General features: G+C 40.7%; 1 protein-coding gene across 1 annotated transcript in view; it reads left to right on the plus strand.

Moving 5' to 3' along the window:
- The window catches only part of csmd2 (CUB and Sushi multiple domains 2), a 577,487-nt gene that overhangs the window by 176,333 nt on the left and 380,371 nt on the right, over window positions 1-20,783 (plus strand). The window contains 3 exon segments of the mRNA XM_055656152.1: window positions 3,019-3,206; window positions 9,248-9,436; window positions 10,532-10,648. Of these exon segments, the coding sequence (XP_055512127.1) occupies window positions 3,019-3,206; window positions 9,248-9,436; window positions 10,532-10,648 (494 nt within the window).

The following is a 20,783-nucleotide window of genomic DNA, read 5'->3' on the forward strand; positions in this document are numbered from 1 at the left end:
ACTACATCCTTCTCAATGGCAATTAGGAGTGGTCATTAAATACCAGCAATACCCAGATGCCAAAAACAAATGTTAATAAAAGCAAAGGCAAAAGATTTGATCCAACTCCAAAGCTGCTGAGAGACTGATAATGCTCTCCCCTCACCTCCCCACTACCATTTCAAGCAAATGAGAAAAATCATTAGATTGTGATGGATGATAATGTGCCAAAGCTTCCCTTTGAAGGTAAATACTTATGGGGATGATGTTATTAATTCTGCACAATGTATTGAAAAGCCTGAGCATCAATAGATTGCAGCCACAAGTGATTGTGTGACTATTTTCCAAAAAAAACAACAAGAAAATGTATTTTACTATATTCAAAGAATTTTCTGGATAATTGAAAGATAAAAGGCTCTTCCAACAGGTCTCACAGACATTTTTTCAGTCGAATTTCGACATCAGACAGAACCAGCACCTAATTAGCTTTGTACTGTCATGTTAAAGTTGCACCAGACTTTTCTGTCTTCCAACTGTTTGAACGTGGTAGGAATCCTCACAGCCTAATTCAGCACTGTGATATTCTAAACAGCATTACATTAACCTGCACTCCAGTGTGTCTGATAACATGGAACACAGAGTATGGAGCATAGAACAGTGCAACACTGGAACAGGCCCTTCTGTCCACAGTGTCTGTGCCAGACATGATACAAGACCAACTCCCACTTGCCTGCACATAATCCATATTCCTCCACTCCTATAATATCTATATGCCTATCCAAAAGTCTTTCAAATGGCATTATCCTATTTGCCAAAACCTCCAACCCCGGCAATGCATTCTAGGCACTCACCACTGTCTATGTAAAAAATAAAATGCCCCACATATCTACTTTCAACTTTGCCCCTCTAAACTCCAGTGTTTGTGTTTTCCCACCGTGGGTAAAAGGTTCTGACTGCCCACCCTATCTATGCCGTTGATAATTTTATATGCTTCAATTGTGTCTCCCCACAACCTTCGGCATTCGAGAGAAAACAATCTCTCCCTGAAAGTCCAGCCTCTCCCTGCAGCTAATACCCCCAAATCCAGGCATCATTCTGGTAAAGCTTCTCTGCATCCTTACAAACAGTTAAAAAAAATTAGTTGTTTACTATTTTAAATTATTTTTATAAGTCTCAGAATGTCAAAACAGTTTAGGATGCCCTGCCTTACAGTTGGCAAACCTAGGGGTGGAACTTCGGCAGCTGTCAAAGTTGTTACGCTGCCTTTGGGGGGAACATTTCCAAACCAATTCCAGAGGCCCCACTGCTACGCAGAGAGAAGCGTTGGAATTCAGGAATGGTTTGTCCTGGGGGGATCAGGCAACTGTACAGCACAGTGGCACATCTAGAAGGGCTGTTGTCTTGAACCCAAGAGGGCTCAGGTTCAATCCTGAACTCGGGTGCCGTTTGTGTGGAATTTGTACAATCTCCCTGCGACTGTGTGGGTTTCCTCTGGGTGCTCAGGTTTCTTCCCATGTAGCAGGAAGGTTAATTGCCTGCTGTATATTGTTCCTGGTCCATAATCAGTGGTGGAATCACTCCTACATTGTTCTTCACTTCCTTGACCCAATCCCAATCAAGACCACATCTCTGTGATCCTGACGATGGTTTAGACTCCCAATATATTAACCTCATTGGTTTTACTGAAGATTTTCCTCTCAAGCTTTGCCTTGTCCTGTATATTATGTTAAGGGAAAACAGTTCACAAAAGCGGTTCACTACATCCTTCTCAATGGCAATTAGGGGTGGTCATTAAACACCAGCAAAACACAGATGCCAAAAAATAAAGTTAATAAAAGCGAAGGCAAAAGATTTGATCCAACTCCAAAGCTCCACAGGACAAGGATAATGCATTGACGTTGTACATGGTGGATACTTTGAGGAGCCATTCAATAAAACTGCTCAATGTTGCAGTGATAGATTTGTAACTAAAATGATCATTGTTCTAGCAGGTTTCTCCCATACCAATGCATCTATGGCCCAAAATCTATTTCAAACAAAATGTGCTGCATGTACATAAATGTATGAGGACAGAAAAACAGAACTACACAGTGATGAATTAACCTTCAATTCAACAATCCTTTTTATATCTATTTTTTTCAAAGATTTTGTCAATTGCACATGACTCAATTACCGTATTTCCCGGTAATGAAGACGCAACGCCATTTTGAGTCGCAAAATTTTGAAAAATAAAAGACAGACCGTGCTGGCGGTCATTTCCATTCGCAGCCATTCCCAGTGCAAACCACGGATAATGTATACACCGTTGCGGTAATAAAAATAATACAGCGTTTAGAATAAAATAACATTTAATTGTGCACGGAACAAAGATTGCATAAACGTAAAGCATTCTAATCTTCAAATCCGAAAAATTCACTACTGTCATCCGAAACTTCAAAGCATAATATTGGTAATTCATCGGGGTCATCACTGTTGTTCGACAATTTACAGAGTTAAACTACTTAAACAGAATTTACACAGCTCCTACCTAGACCAGGTGTTTGAAATGGCGAAAATCCCCATACAAAAGCATTTCACTTTTGATTGGATTGCCGTTTAGTACTGAAACATTTCCTACAGGCCAGGGGTGTCAAATTCGCGGGTCACAACCGATCCGCGAAGGAGTCAGATCCGGCCCGCGGGATGATTTCCCCGATGCCAGAGCGGGCATGAAGTTACACTTTGCCCATGAGGTAAAATTAGTTTAACACATCTTCTTCGGCTTCCAAGACGCAGGTAATTTTTCGGGCCTTATTTTAGGGTAAAAAATAGCGTCTTCATTGCCAGGAAATACGGTAACTCAAAACTAACTCTTTCAAATCTTGCTTTGGTGGTACTATTAATATGCTTGGGTCCAAGACTACCAACTTCAGCAGTTACATTACTCAAGGGTCTCAACCCAAAATGTTACCTGCTCATTTTCTCCAAAGATGCTGCTGGACCCGCTGAGTTATTCCAGCTTTTTGTGTCTGTCTTCTAATATACTCATTCTTTTTCCAGATTTAAAACCGAAGTCAACTATGACACCTTGGAGGTCCGAGATGGAAGATCATACTCTTCACCACTCATTGGACTCTACCATGGTACACAAGTACCTCAGTTTCTGATCAGCACCAGCAACTATCTTTACCTCTTGTTCTCTACTGACAAGAGCCACTCAGATGTAGGGTTCCAAATTCGGTTTGAAAGTAAGTTGCCTAGCTTTTTGGTTTGTATAAATGGATCCTTGATGAGGACAGCCACAGTGCTTTCACAAATATGCTGATCACAGATGTGGCCTCAGCAGGCAATAATGCCTTAATGATCAATTAATGCTTTGGTTTTACCAAGGAAACATTCTCATGCATTGATTGTATTCATGAATACCTACCTTGGTGTGATTTGATGTGAGTACAGCGAACATGTTAAGTGGTCCTATCCACGCATTCCATAGTTGCCTTGTTGTGGGAACTGGTTATTATAATCCATTTACATGCAGTTCTGATGAAAGGAAATTAACTGATGGGATCCAAGCGCCTATTGAAAGAAAGATGCTGCAGTATTGGAAAGCTTTCAGAAACACTAGGATCCTGGCATAGCTCAAACTGCTGAGGCCAACTATGAAACTGTATTGGAGAATGGTGGTGGAGGCACAAAATATCTTCAAAGTGATGATAATATAGCGAAGCATTAATTAAAAAATATATTAACCTGAGCACAAAAGAAAGATGAGCATCCTGTGAGCTAAATCTTACGCATGGTAAAGATGAACCACCAATTCTCTTTTTTATTGCAATTGACCATTCCAAACCTGCTCCATCACTATCACATTTTTACAATCAGCACAATAATAACACATTACATTAACTTCAACATAAGATCATATACAGGCTTACCATTTCCAGTGTTGCAATGAAAATAAATTGCCACTGTTTCTAAATAGATTTTTTTGTTTCACCATTTACATGTAAAAGGTCTGCCAGACTGTGGACTACTGTAGTCTTAATGTAATGACAGATGTCCACATATCATTATCGTTTAGACTGTGGGAAACACTGATTGTATCACATTTACACCTCCCATGTGTCCCAAGAAAAAGTTTGCTTCTCATGACAACTATTTTTACAACTTGCATGACATCTCTCTAAAATCCAAAGACTAAGGACTAACAATCCAGTTGGTAAGTTTCATACCCATTTATTTCTGGTGTTTCGTCCACTTTATCAGATTTTAAATATCGCGTTTCGATATTGAAAATGGTGAGAATTATGTTTATTACCATGGCTGACTGGTAATTAACTTCACCGATGACCCTTGTTGAAATGTTTGCAGTTGCCACCATGCCTTTACATAAGTAATCATCTCTCAGATCACACTTATTAACTTAAGTTTGGGACCGCCATAGAGAAGATTAACTTGTTTGTTCCTCTCGTCGGTATACTCTTGCACACTGAGAATTCAGATGGACAGGTACATAGATAGGGAAGGTTTAGAGAGATATGTGTCAAACACTAGGTGGGACTAGTGTAGATGGGGCATTTTGGTTGGTAATGGCAAGTTGGGTTAAAGGCCCTGTTTTGTTGTTGCATGACTCTATTACAAGCCTCCACAACTATCAGGGAACCTCGTTTCTGGGTACAAGTCATGGTTCATTAGCTACTAACTCATTAGAGTGTAGATAAATAACTTTCACTTTTTGACCCTGTTCAAGATGATATTGAAAGACTTCTTGTCACCAGATTTTCCCTATCTGCTGGACATTATGTGAGGAATATAATGCACAAGTATTTTAATTTGATGCGAGATAAAGGTTCTTACTGCAACTTCTGAAAACCGACACCAGCTCTGAGACCCAGCCATCTTGTTGGTTACAAAATCCAAGAGAGAACGAGACCAGTTCCTTGCCTCAGTGAACCTCCCTGTTCTGATTGTCAATCAGTCTTTGCATTTAACCCGCTACATGAGACATGAAGAAACTTCCCTGACATGCTGTCTCTGCATCTGTCATCTTTGGTCCTTGATATCTGTAATGAATGTCATATGCTGCATGACAAGAGATGTGCGCAGTTTGGTCTGTGCTTGTCCTTCAGAGGAATTTATTTGATAAATCAAAAATAATGGGCAGCATCAGATCTAATAACCTCATAGTGTATCATTCTGGTCCTCTCTGCTACCATGACAACCACCCGTATCTTTAAATAGCTAATCTCAATTCAGGATTCAATGTAATATTTTAAAGGAATCATACAGAAACCATTCACCACCGGATGAAAACTGAACAGAAATGTAGTTACATGTTTTTATTCCAGCATTGTACAATTTAAAATCACCTATTTCTGGAGTAAACCATTGCTGGTCGCTGTGAAAATCTGACCGGGTGCTTCCTGGCTTTCAGGCATCGGTTACTGTTGCCTCTATCACCCGATTTTTCAATCAGTCACAAGCAGAATGATTTCCTTCCCAATGAAGTGCTCCTTATCAGGGAAGAAGGAACACTGTACACATTGTAGTTGAGGGCACCCACATTTGGGCACTCAGAGATAACACCAACCAGGACAACATGGACCACTCATTGCAGTACTAGACTGGGAGCTATGACATTAACTAATTATTTTTTATTATTCTTTCCACCTCCATCCTGAACTAACCACTCTTCATCAGGCTGCAACAACCCCAGCCTATGACCCCGGACTCTACATAACCCTCAACCATTTAGTTTAGTTTAGTTTAGTTTAGAGATACATCGTGGACACAGGTCCTTCACCCCACCAATCCCCACACATTAACACTACCCTACACACACTAGGGACAATTTTACATTCACACCAAGCCAAAGAACCTACAAACCTGTACGTCTTTGGAGGAAACTGAAGCTCTCGGAGAAATCCCACGCAGGTCACGGGGAGAACATACAAACTCCTTACAGTCAAGCTTCATAGTCAGGACAGAAAACGGGTCTCTGGCGCTGTAAGGCAGTAGCTCTGCCGCTGCGTCACTGTGCCGCCCTTTCTCCATGTCCAATCCAATCTTAATTTAGAACCCAATACCACAAATATTTTTTTGTTTCTTTTCATTTTGTTCCTCTTCACACCAACTGCCATTCTTCCACTCACTTGCTCCCAATCCTACAGTTCATTGGGATTCAATCACCACCTTCATATCACCCTGGCCAGATGCCCGGATCCCACCACAGTATTGCCCTTTACACCTAAGCCCCAGAAAATGGCACCAGCCAATGTCCTGTGTCAGGTCTTACTCCATACCAAATGTTCAGATCCAAGGCCAAGTCAATGGATATTTATAAGGCGGAGATTGACAGATTCTTGATTAGTAATGGTGTCAGTGGCTACAGGGCGAAGGCAGGAGAATGGGGTTGAGATGGAAAGATTGATTGCCCATGATTGAATGGCGGAGTAGACTTGATGGGCCAAATGGCCTAATTCTGCTCCTACAACTTATGAATGTCACTGCTCACCACCCTTGGCACCACCACAACTACCCCTCTTCCACCACCACAATATTGGTTCTGATCAAAACTGTGGTCACCGACTTCTAAGTCTTGGCCTCGGGAAAGGACAGGATAATTTTAGTGACAGTGATGTGTAGCTGAAGTTTTCCATCTTGTGGTAATGCACAACTTGGTCTTTGGGAGCCACTGCTGCATATTCTGACGCATCTGTTAATAATGGTTGCTCTCCATTTACTAAGTGGTAATTTCCTTTGGTTGGTAAGAAATACCTTTTTTGTTTATCGTGCCAAATGTAATGTAGCGGGGGGACAATAAGTTTAAATTATATGCAATCTCTTGTAGAAATTTACGTAAACAATCAGGGAAGACCAAGCTTCTGTTCAACGTTGCGTTTTGATAATGGAATCTATTAAAATGAATAGGAAATTACACTGTTGAAGAAAATCTTTATTCTTTCAACAGTCGCAGAGCTTTCAAAAGATCTTATCCACATGAGCAATAAAGGTGCCCCAGAGATTCTATTCTTGCAGTCACAATGTAAATCAACGAAAATAATTACTTTTACTTGCAATAAAGTGCAAAATGAGTTTATATAGATGTGTACTCAATTTTCCTTGAATGCCAGGCTTTGTAAGGCTATAATGAACATAATCATTTAAATCAGCAATAAAACCAACACAAGGAATGGACTATCACAACAGAGGAGCCAGACAGCATTGTCCGCACTATTGTGCTATCAAGGCTCAATCTGTAAATATATTTAAATCAGGCAAAGGCAAAATGGGACAAACACCAGAAATGTGAAATCAAACAAAGAATACTGGAAATACAACAGTCTTTGCAGCATCTGTGGAGACATAAGTAAAGCCAGAAGTTGCTGACCTCCAATTTCAATTTGGAAAAGTTTCAGCGAGAGGGAGCGGAGGTGGAGAGACCAAATGGTTAGGTCCATGTATGGGCTGTAATTCTTGATTGGCAAAAGGAGATACAAAGATTAGTGGATATCAACTGGTATACAAACTCACTGTCTACTTATTATTCTATTCTCCTGTAGCAATTCAGAGGGCACTGCATAAGGAAAAAGACATAGGTTTAAGGTGAATGGGGAAAGGTTTAATAGGAATCCGAGGGGAGACTTTTTCACACAAAGGGTGGTGGGTGGGTGGAACGAGCTGCTGGAGGAGGTAGTTGAGGCAGTGACAATTGCAACATTTGAAAACAATTAGACAGGTACATGGATAGGACAGGTTTAGAGGGAAATATAGGCAGGTGGGACTAGTGTAGATGGGACAGGTTGGTCGTCGTGTGCAAGTTGGGCCAAAAGGCCTTTTTCACACTGTATGACTCTATGACTATGATATTTTAATCAAGAATTGGATTTTAAAGGAGTTGTGCTATTTTGACAATTATATGATCCCCAATTATAGATTCAAGCATGTAAAATCAAGTACCAAGAAATTCAGTTGCACCATGCTGTTTTTTTTTCCCTTTCCATTTATGAAGTAATTTGGAAAATTACTTGGAAAATTTAAAAAAATGTTTCCTTGGTTGCTTATTGTGACACCGAAAAGGCTGAACAGCCATTTCTAACTCACGACAGAATACAACCTCAAACACCTTCCTTATTTCCCTGTCGTTCTGCAAGCTCTTATCTCTCATATGCCCATTAACTTCCCAGGAATGACATGCAGTTTGTATTTCACCTACTGGCATATCGTTACGACATGGGGAGAAAATTGGAGCATTTAGTGGAAACTACATCCTGAGCGCCCAAACTCAGGATCAAGTCTAGGTCGTGAAGCTATGAAGTAGCACAGCTAACTGTTACCGTGTTTCTACCCTTCAGTGTGTGGGGCACAGGGAAGATGTCATTCCCCATGAAGCAGAACCCTTGAAGCACTGCAGTGGAGCATGGGCTATGTTGTTGTGCAGTCCCTAGACAACCAGCCCTTATTAGTGCAGCAATAAACAGGGACAACTGCATACAAGTGTAGCATCTAACTACAACTTTGCTTCACTTGCCCCAATTTCCAAGTGAATTCCCTATTCCCCTGAACTGTGGTATACCCATCCCAACTCCATGAATCTTTATCTCTCCAGTCTATCTCCTAGCCTCCAATCCCTCATCACCCCCCAACAACTTTGCCACTGTCGAACCTGTTTCCTATTACCACAATGTTGCAACAGCAGTCCTTCCACTCACATATGGAAAGGTGCCAGTGATCTCTCCAACCATTCTCAGTCACAATTGAATTTCATGTCTTGTCCCATGAATTCTCCCACAGCCCTTTAGGCATTTGCTGTGAACAACTTGTGAATGAAAATAAGGTTAACCCACCAACCAAATTTATGGTATTTGTTTCAAAAGACCATGGCAGGATGTACTTTGATTACATAGAATGTAAAGATTTTTTTAATGCAACTATAAAGGTATAACATTGACCTTTTCATCAAGGAATTAATAAAATAGGAGTTAATTTGATTGAAAGATAACGACCTGATCAAAAGTACAAAATTAATAGCATTTTTATGTTTCTACCAGAAAAACGACTTGGTTTTCAGGTAGAATCCTTCTTTAGCAGTGTTGTGTCCACAAACTCTTCAAACTTGCCTTTGTTTTGCAGTCATTCTCTCTATAAACAAGAGATGTATTTATATACAATTAGTTTGCCATCCTTCTCAAAATGCACTTTTATTGACAATACCCCATGTAAAGACATCAAAATAATCATTTTTTTAATTAAAAAACCTCCTTATCATGTTCATTTGTTACGTTTTCAGGTGTTAAATTACAATCTGATTCTTGTTTGGATCCTGGAATTCCTGTAAATGGCCTGAGACATGGAAATCTCTTCTATATTGGATCTTCTGTGACCTTTGGTTGTGACTCGGGATACACCCTCAGTGATGATGAAGTGCTTGTTTGTGAACCCAATTACCAATGGAGTCGTGCTTTGCCCAGCTGTGAAGGTATTGCTTCCTTTTTCAGAGTTGCAGTGTGGGTTAGAATCTCAGCAAGCACTTTCACAATGGGTGTCATTCTTGGCTGGGTTGCTTGGGAAGAGGGAAGACAGGGAGAAATGTTGGGTTGTAAATTTCACCACCTGCAAAACCGAAGGAATTATATTAATGGCATGGAAACAAATATATACAGATAAAACTCTCCTCCTCTACTTATTGGATGAGTAATCTAATTGCAAGGGATCAGACTTCGACAGACTGGATGGGAGGGAGTGATAGATTTGAATGATGGGAATTCAGGTGACTCTTTAAGAAAACCTCTTTAAAAATTCCACCTTTTTAAGTGGTTAAAAAAAAAGGGAACAAGCTGCAATATTGTTTTTGAGCAAATAATCTCTAAATCTTTGAATTGATATATGGACTTTTCCTATGATGGGGAGAGAACTCTGAAATACATTGTCTGCATCTCTGGGCAATGTCTCTGAAGTGTTATTTATTGGTTTGACATTGGCAGAGATATTGCATTCCTTTCTGTTGTTAATAAAATCGCTCCTCTAGCAGGGAGGGATGAAATTCCTTTTTTTTCTGCACTCTGATAAGATTTTTACGTTGAGATTGGTTACAATCAAACTAAGCAGCTCTTCATAAATTTCTCATTAAATGAATCTGTTGAATCTTATCACTGACAAATTCTGAAAAGCACCTTTAAATAAGATATAAAGATTAGTAATAAAGTGTGAATACTAGTGAATTTAAAATGCCCAAAATATTATTATTTTTTTAAATTGTTAGTTATTGAACAAATAAATTGGGTTCATTGACTCGGTGATTTTACTCGCATTACCTGTTTATATCCAATGTAGCAATAACTTAAATTTAATCCACCTATAAGCCTCTGTTAGAAAACCTTTCCCACAGGAAGCATTAGTTTGCATGTAATGAAAATTCTGATTAAATCTTAAACTGACAAACTGTTCCAGTGAGATTATTGTATAAATGCTGTAGAGTATACCCCGTCTGAGATCATTTTCATAGTTTAAAGCATTTAACAAGTTGCGTTGGTAAATAGGGAGCACTCTGAACTTGTTTCTCTTAATGTTTTAGCTTTGTGTGGAGGCTATATCCGTGGAACAAGTGGAACGATCCTGTCTCCTGGCTTTCCTGACTTTTATAGGAATTCCCTGAATTGCACTTGGACCGTGGAGACATCCCATGGCAAAGGTAACATTTACGTACTTTAGCATCCTCAGGAAAGTGTTAGGAAGTTAGAATTGATCCGCATTTCACAAAGCAAGATCCCATAGGATGTTAGAATTGACTGATGTCGTTACTATAATTTTAATGGTAAGATTGCTTCATTGAGATTCCTTTGTTGCTCTCTTTTTTCAAATGCATATTGACAATGCACTTGTGTCTAACTAATTGGAGGTTGGATGCCATTTAACAAGTTGTCTATTGTAATTCAAAATATACCAAAATGCCCATAATCTGGCATTCTTGGGGTTTTGATGGATCAAGACGCAGATTTTCCAGACTATTGGATATTATTCCTGTTAATACCCAGTACATTCATAAAACAATCTATTTTTGGGGATGTGCAGTATCATAATACATTTCCCAGCAAATTCTTTATGTTTAAAAAGAAATGTAGGAAATTAAACCCTGGTTATTTTAAAGAGAATGAAGGAAATCGGGCCCCGGTGAGTATGGAGTGCAGGAATTGAGGCCTCGTTCAATGAAAGAGAGCACAGGAAGTAGTGTTCTGGCAAGTAATAAGGCACTGTGGGAACCAGGGCCCAAATGAATTGGAAGGCAGTGAAGCAAAACTTTGCCTGATGATTCCAAGTCTGGGGATTTCAGAATGGGCAGTTATCAGAGTTTTGCTGTATTCAAAGAGGAAAAACAAATTTTCAAGTAAAAGCAGGAAAGTGAAGCTGTTAAGTCATTCAACCACAATTCGGTTGATGAAGGCCGGTTCATAGATCCCTGTCTTCCCTTTCTGCAGTAAACAATCTCATCCTTGGTTTTGCTAACATTGAGAGCAAGAGTGTCGTTCTGGCAACTTTCAATTGGATTATCAATCCCTCTCCAGTACTATGACTCATTGTTACCAATTATTTGGCTAATGAAGGCGGTATTATTGCTGAATTTAAAGATGACATTGGAGCAGTTTCTGGCTGTACAGTCATGTGCATATGGGTAGAGTAGAGCAGGGGATTGAGTACGCAGCCTACAGGTGCTCCTGTGTTGATGGCTATTGAGGAAGAGTTGTTGCCGATTTGTACTGATTGTTGCGTGCTGATGAGGAAATAGAGGTTTCAATTACATTGGAATGAACAGAGATACACTTCTCTGATGTTTGACAATAACTTTGAAGGGAATGATGGTGTTGAACACCAAGATGAAGAACAGCCTTATGCACATGTTTTTATTGTTCAAATTGTCCAGTGCAGAATGGAGTGCCAGCAATATCACATCCCCTGTTGATCTGTTGCGACGGTAGCAAATTGTAATGGCTCCAGGCCCTCATTAAGACAGGAGTTGATATGCTTCAGAACAACCTCTCTGTGGTGTGTCCATAGGAAGTTGCCACTGTGAAACACAGTCCTTTTAGGTAATTGGTTAATTTCCATGGAGAAAATCTAAAGTGAAGTTACTTATACACAGAGAATAACACTGCCCTAAAGAGCTAGTTGTTTTAGTGTCAAGAGTGGAAAGCAAAGTGAACTAGAGGCATACAGTGTGGAAACAGGCTCTTCGGCCCAACTTGCCCATGCTGACCAACATGTCCCAGCTACACTAGTCCCACCTGCCAGCATATGGTCCATATCCATTCAAACCTGTCCTATCCATGAACTGTGGAAACAAAAAGCATGATCTGTAACAGCAATCATATACATATAACCAAGAAAGATCCTGCCAAGTCTTCAACAGAACTCCATCCAGCTTTGCCTGGTAGAAACTGAGTGTTTTTTACCAATTGGTCCAGGATTTAATTTGTTTTTATTTTGTACTTAGAAACCCTGAATGCTTATTCCTATTGGAAAGGCATCTATTGAAAGTATTTCCGGAACATTGATGGCAATTTGTTTGTGGCTAAAGTGACACCATTAATGCCATTGAATTTCAATTTAGAATATACTGGACTAAGTGGGACCCATTGAGTCCCAGTCACACGGGAGGCCTGGTCCCCCAACGCAACCCGTTCCCCAATGCCATATTCCACCACTCACCCTTTCCCCAATGCAACCTGTCTCCGCAACGCAATATTACACCATTCATGCATAGCCCCCAACTGTGCAGGCATGCCTCATTTCCCCTCACCCCCAGCACTCCCTCCCCCCCCCCCCCCCCTCCACCCTCCCACTTCTCTCCCCTCCTCCTCCCCTCCCCCAATCCCTCCCTCCCTCACCTCTCCCTCTCTCTCCTCTCTCCTTTCCCCTACCCTCATTCACTCCCTCCCTCCCTCCCTCCCATAGGTGCAGGAGTAGGCTATTCAGCCCTTCGAACCAGCACCACCATTCAATATGATCATGCCAGATCATCCACAATCAGCACCCTGTTCCTGCCATCTCTCCATATCCCCTGACTCTGCTATCTTTAAGAGCTCTATCTAGATGTAACAAGTAGAATGGATACGCAGTGGATGTGGTGTATCTGCCTTTTCAAAAAGTCTTTGACAAGGTCCCACACAAGATATTAGTGTGCAAAATTAGAGCACATGGTTTTGGTGTACGGTATTGACAGATACAGCAGGCAGTGAAGAAAGCCAATGGCATGTTGACCTTCATTGTGAGAGGATTTTTTAGTTTAGGAGCAAAGTGGTCTTTCTGCAGTTGTACAGGGCCCTGGTGAGACCACACCTGGAGTTTTGTGTGCAATTTTAGCTTCCTAATTTTATTGCTATTGACGGAGTGCAGCTTGGGTTCACCAGGTTAATTCGTGGGATTATTGGACTGACATATGATGGAAAAATGGGCCGAACTGGGCTTGTATTCACTGGAATTTAAAAGAATGAGAGGCAATCTTATAGAAACATATAAAATTCTTAAAGGATTTGACAGACTAGATGCAGGAAAAATGTTTCAAATGTTGGGGGAGTCCAGACCCAGGAGTCACAGTTTAAGAATAAGGGGTAGGCCATTTCGGACTGAGATGAGGAAATACCTCTTCACCCAGAGAGTCATGAATCTGTGGAATTATCTGCCAAAGAAGGCAATGGAGACCAATTCACTGGATTGGTGGAATTTCAAGAGAGAATTAGATTTAGCTCCTTGGGCTGAGGGAATCAGGGATATGGAGAAATAGCAGGAATGGGGCACTGGTTTTAGATGATCAGCCATGATTATATTGAATGGCTCAGAGGGCCGAATGGCCTACTCCTGCACCTATTTTTCTTTCAATGTTTCTATTTAACTTCTCTAATTTGCAATTCTCTCCACCATGGTCCACACTCCCAAACACTGTTTTCTTATATTGCACAGGGCAACGAATTGTCAATGAGGTAGAAATTTGAGCAGGTTGGGCAAAACTGTTACAAGTGAACCTTGTGTTTTGGTCCATATTGAATAGTTGCCGTCTTTGGATGACCTGTTCATCTGCCGCATAAGTCATCATGCACTATCACAGCAAATTAGAATTACAATCCTACGCCAACTGGTTGAATATCGTGTTCTTCTCTGAGATCTGAACCTGAGCCTTGTGAATGAGAATGTAACACTTGACTGCTTGAGTCAGTGGACCGTCCTGGCTTTATTGAAGTCGAGGTCGATGGCTCTGCATCTAACATTATCAGAGATAAAATAGAAGTCTGTCAACGTTCCCATCTGCTCCCAGCTATCATTGAGTATCCCCAGTACATGCTTTAAAGATCATTATACAGAGAGTGCTGCCTGTCTCTTATGAGGCCCCAATGCTCAGTAACAGCTATTACAATGAAATCACTTCTCATAATGCCTCGGAGCAAACAAAGAACATAATTATGAATTTATTTTACGGTTAAATTAATGTATTATAAGCCCTCTTGTGCTTTTCAAGAATCTGTACACAAGTCTGTAAATGTTCCAGAAAGAAGCTACAGCACCTTAAATTGAACACTGATGAACAGCCTGATGAAGAGCTGTTAAAAAGCATTGAACCACTAATGGTGTTACATCAGAAACTGTGCCTGTTCTCACAAAGAGGGAATTGTGTCAATGCAGACTAAAGTAAAATTGTGCAAGTTCATTAGTTGCACAATGCCACAGAGTGGAGGCCAGTACTTTGGTAACAGAATCAAACATATGTGGCATCAAATGACCTGGTAGAGAGGCTCTCGGCCTTTGATCCTCTCCACACATTGAATTGCACCAAAGTAGATCAGCATCCAGTATCTATCTTACAGTAAGAGCCTCTTAAAATTTGCTCAATAAATGATAATCTTCCTTGAATTTAGAAAACAGAGTAAGCAAATTGACTCGAACCAAACCATGGAGGTGGCACGATGGAGTTGCTGCCTTACAGCGGCGGAGGCCCGTCTTTGATCCAGACTAAGGGTGCTGTCTGTATGGAGTTTGCAGCTTCTCCCCGTGACCATGTGTGATTTCCCTGGGTGCTCCAGTTTCCTACCACACTCCAAAGACGTACAGGTTTGCAGGTTAATCGGCTTTGGTAAAAATTGTAAATTGTCCCTAGTGTGTAGGATTGTACTCGGCTATGCGGACTGGGTGGGTCGAAGGGCCTATTTTCATGCTGTATCTCTAAATTAAACTAAACGTGGCATCAAAGGACCAGGTGAAAAAGATTTCAACACTTTGAACCTATCACCACATTCGATTAAATCTGAATTGACCAGCATCCAGTATTTCTCTTGAAGAGGCTCTTAAAAATTTGCTAAATAAATGATAATCCATTTAATATACAAAACAGAATAATGAATGAATGAATGAATGAATACGTTTATTGGCCAAGTATGTACACATACAATGAATTTGCCTTGTTGCTCCACTCGCAAATGACAACATGGCACACAATAACAATTAAGAATGACACGTAAATCATTGAGATTGCTGAATCTGCACTTACAATCCTGCCCCACTAACCAAACTACTTTGTTTAATATACAAGTAATTGTTCTGTGAATTCCTATCTTCAATTGTTGGAACCTTCATTCTTATTACAACATTTCAGCCACAACAGCCTTAGATAAGTTGAGGCAAGGACTATCCCAACAGTTAAGAAACAGTTAGACAAGTACATGGATAGGACAGGTTTGGAGGGATATGGACCAAACGTGGGCAGGTGGGACTAGTGTAACTGAGATGTTGGCCATGCTTGGGCCGAAGGGCCTGTTTACACACTCTTTTACTCTATGCCTATATAATTATTTCTACATCCAAATTAACTCAAACCAAACTTGGTTCATTTAATTTAACGAGAAAGCTGCTTGAACTAGCAATAGAATCATTTATATTGTCCAAGAATCGAATGTAATTGTGGTCAAATTTAAACATCCCTTCGTACAAACTTAATCTAATTAATATTCCATCCTCAGATAGAGTGTCCACCTTTTCATCGTGACCAGCTGGGTTTTCTAGTGGTGCTCCAGTTTCCACACATAGGACTTGCAGAAAATGTATTGTTATATATAGCTGAACAGCCACTTCACATAAACTGGGCATATCTGGCACAACTCCTGACAGAGCTCAGTGTCCCAATAATGCTGCTTCTTGTTGTGAAGCTATAGTATATTACAAGATGGATGGAGTGCTTTGCCCACTTGTCCCATATCAATCTTTGGAGGAAGTTAGAAAGACAATGAAATGGGTCCCCTTGCCCAATTAGCATGAATGCGCACCGTCTTCTTTATATGTACAAGACTCTTGTATCTTAAAATGACACACACACACAGAATAAAAGACAGCAAAAAAAACATTTGACCAAGAGGAATAGAAACAACCTTCGTGAATTTTCTTCAGATTCCCACACTCGAGTAGCACATTGGAGCAGTAAAATTAGCTGCTTCTTCACAGCTTCAATGAATGGGGTTCAGTCATGATCTCCAGTCCTCCCTCTGTGAAGTTTGCCTGCTCTTCCTGTGACTGGTAAGTTTTTCATGGGTTTCCTTCCACATCCTAAAGATTTGTTTGTCGGTAGGTTAGTTAGAGTCAAAATGTTCGACAGCATGGGAACAGGCCCTTCAGCCCAACTTGCCCATGTTGCCCAAGATGTCCCATCTACTACACTAGTCCTACCTGCCTGCATTTGCCCATAATCCATCAAAACCTTTCCTATCCATGTACAACTGCCTTTTAAACATTGTTATAGTACTTGCCTCAACTACCTCCTCTGTAAAGAGAAGGAAATGGATCCTCTTGCCCAAATAGCATGAATAGCCACTATTTTCAAGTGAGATTGGTGAAATAAATGATTGATGTTTGATACAGAATTGTTAGATCAAAGAGCCTGTTCCATGCTGTCCATATCATCATCGTTGGCGGTCACTCGAAGCGAGTATGACTGTCCTCTCCTCTCCATAGGGTCGTCTACTTGTGGGTCTGCAGATGTCTGTAGAGGCCGATCTGTGATCCACACATCTTGGTGCATCGTGGGCAATGGAGACTGGTGGTGATTGGTAGTCGTCAAGACCCCTTCTCTCTCTCTCCTTATGGTGCTGTCGCTTTGTCTCTGCGACATGGCGTAGTTCCGTTTCGTGATGTGCAGCTCCTTCCTGCACAGTTGCTCGATGTGATGTGGAATTTCTTCAGACTGTTCTTGATGTTGTCTTTGAAGTGTTTCTATGGCCCGCCAGAGGCTCGCTGACCTTCCTTCAGTTGAGAGTACAGGATCTGTTTAGGTAGATGTGTGGTGGACATGCAGATGACATGGCCAGTCAATCAAAGTTGGCGCAGCATTATTGTGGTGGTGATGCTGGTCATGTTGGCTTCCTCCAAAACGCTGATGTTGGTGCGTTTGTCATCCCAGCTGATCCTCAGAATCCTTCGTAAGGATCTTTGATGGTATTGTTCCAGGGCTCTCAGGTGCCTGCTGTAGGTGATCCATGACTCGGCTCCATACAGCAGGGACAACGGCTCTGTAGACCAGCAGTTTTGTTTGAGCCTTTAGGTCTCAGTCTTCAAAAGCTCTTTTCCTGAGTCTGGCGTAGGCTTCACTGGCATCACTCAGGCGATGGTTGTCCTCAGAGTCGATGCCAGCTTTTGAGGAAAGAATGCTGCCAAGGTAGGGGAAGTGGTCAACGTTTTCAAGAGTGGTGTCGTCCACTTTTATAGTGGGTTGGGTAGAGGTTGATGTAGGACCTCGGTCTTCTTGATGCTTAAGACTAGGCCCATGGTTCTGGAGGTTGATGTAGGACAAATTTTTTTTTTTTCTCGGTCTTTTTTTTTTTTCCTTGATGCTTACTCAGACTAGGCCCATGGTCATCTACCACTCTCTGTAAAGAAGTTCCCCCTCATATTACCCCTAATATGCCTTGGCAAAGGTATTCAGGATACCCTGGAGGTCTACTGCGGAATGTGCTGCAATGGCCCAGTCATCCACATACTGAAGCTCCATGATAGTGGTGTTACTGACTTTGCTCTTGGCCTTCAACCTATTAAGGTTGAATAGCCCACTGCCAGTTCTGTCGAGGATTGGGATCCCCTTTGGCAGCTCTTCACTAATGAGGTAAAGTATGGCAGCAATGAAGACGACAAACAGGTTGGGTGTGATGATGGTGCATCCCTGATTGACCCCCGTTTCCACAGTGAAGGGCTCGGAATCAGAGCCGCAGTTACAGTGACCGACATGCCATCAGCACACCAGTGTCCATGGTTACATTCCAGAAAGAGGCTGATTTTTTGGTTCCAGATTTATAAATGCAAATAATTACACATTCTTAGCAATGTTTTCAAAATAAAACTAATTCATTTTAATGATGTAGTTGGTACGCCATTGCAGATTAATATTTTAAATTACATTTTACAAAATGTAGCACAATTAACATTCTGTGAACAAAATTACAACATTAACTATTTTTTATGCAGTGTCCATTATAAGCACCATTCCATATGAGATATAAATGTTGCTATAAGAACGTAAAAGCATGATAAAACAAGAATACAAATGAGCCATTTGGTCCCTATAATCTCCCTGGTTTGTTGGACTATTCACAATTTAGTTAACCATTGATATTTTTTGTGGAAACTGCGGCTTGTTTCTTTGTGACCCTCAGGGGACAGGAGAAGGTCCAGCATTTTATCCAACTAGTGTCTCTTCTATACAAACCCGTTGCCATCTTTTATCTGAAGACAACAGTCCCCTCATTGAAGAAACCATTAGTGTCTCGTCAGTTCTTTGATTAACTGAGAGTATGTCCTCATAATCTCCAGTCTTATTCACAGTCTGATATTGATCCAGATTTTTCTCAAAGGAATAGTTTGCTTTGCTTTTTTTTGTGAGTCTCCTTTATATGCATTGTCTTTTCATCCATGTGTTTGTCATCATCTTCTTCCCATATCTATGATGACATGCGGGCTTGTAGGTTAATTGGGCTCTGTAAATTGCCCTTGACGTGTAGAATAGAATTAGTGTGCAGGATGGTCGTTGGTCGGAGGGCCGAAGGGCCTGTTTTCGCGCTGTATCTTAGAAATAATGGGGTATTTTTAAACCTGGATGTTAAAAAGTGCATGTTTTTTTTGTCACTCTTGATTACAATAGGTGAAATTAATCTTCATTTGACTATTACTGGGCGTATGTCTGGAGATTGAAATAATATGAAGCACTGTAAACCTGGAACACTCAGTTTTTAATTATTCAGGACCTTTCTAATGATCAGCTAGGGATTATGCTTATCATTCTGATGTATCAACTAAGACAAATAGCAAGATAAATGTTATTGCTCAGTAATGCCTGTTGGAAACATGACTTGCTTTCTGATTGACAATCTACACAATCCAGGTAATGAGGAGTCGTCTGTTGTAATGGTATACGTTACTGACACCATAAACAATTCATTTAACATTCATATGTTTTGTGTGTGTTGTATTACAGTTGAAAATATTTTACAGACATAACCAATTTGCTTCAACAGCCTCCTGTTGAATTTTCAGATATATTACTGTCCCAATAAGGAGCTATGTTACCCCACTGTGGTGAAAATTGTGTTATAGTCATAGAGTGATAGAGCATGGAAACAGGCTCTTTGACCCAAATTGCCCGAATGTCCCAGCTACACTAGTCCCACCTGCTTGTGTTTGGCCCATATCCCTCCAAACCTGTCCAATCCATGTACCTGTGTCACTGTTTCCTAAACGTTGGGATAGTCCCTGCATCAACCACCTCCTCTGGCAGTATGTTCCATACACCCACCACCCTTGGTATGGAAAAATTTACCCATCAGATTCCTATTAAATCTTTTCCCCTTCACCTTGAACCTATGTCCTCTGGTCCTCGATCCCCTACTCTGGGCAAGAGATTCTGTGCATCTATCCGATCTATTCCTCTCATGATTTTATACACGTTGTTTCTAAACTGTAGGCAAAGCATTAATATAAAACAAATATTTTTTGAAACATCCTTCAAAGGATTAAAAGACACAGAGCATAATATTTTCTTTAAATAATTCCAAAGCACAAAGGGGCGGCATGGTGGCGCATTATGAGAGGGACAGAAAGGGTAAATAGTAGATTGCTTTTTCTCAGAGGTGGGGATGTTTGGAACAGGATGGTACAGGTATAAGGTGAGAGTTAGGAGCCTTGGAGGAGGTCTGAGAGGCATTTTTTCACAGAGAGTGGTTGGAATCGGGAATGCGCTGCCTGAGGAGGTGGTGGAGGCAGGTTCTTTCACACCTTTAAGAAACATATGGCCAAGCTCTGGAATTGTTAAGGCATGGGATGCTATGAACTGAATGCATAGATATGGTGGGAGGAAGAGCCTGCTTGTATGTTACAGGGGCTACAACTGCGAGAATGTGGGCCTACATATATAGATATAGCTATTCTACCTTTCATGCTGTGCTGGATAAAAGGTGCCAATCATAAGAAACACAAATTATATTTAAACAAGGTCCAGTAAGTTGATGTTGCACTGTTCTCTGAAAATGCATTGAAATTGTAATGCACATAGCACAAAGCTGAGCCTATTAACTGGAAAGCAATTGTGGTTTATTGATGTGTTGGCTGCATTTCAAGACTTCATCATTCATCCATTGTCATGAGCTCATTAAATTTGTCAATAAAATGGATGTCCTTCGTAGCAACACAAAGAAATATATTTAAAAATATTGGCATGCATGAAATACTTCTGTGGCTTCATCAATATCGTAGTCATTCGGGAAAGTTATCTTTTTTTAACACCTTCTTGACGTACGTAGTTTAAATAA

This window comes from Leucoraja erinacea, chromosome 26, assembly GCF_028641065.1.
Source record: "Leucoraja erinacea ecotype New England chromosome 26, Leri_hhj_1, whole genome shotgun sequence".
NCBI lineage: Eukaryota > Metazoa > Chordata > Chondrichthyes > Rajiformes > Rajidae > Leucoraja > Leucoraja erinaceus.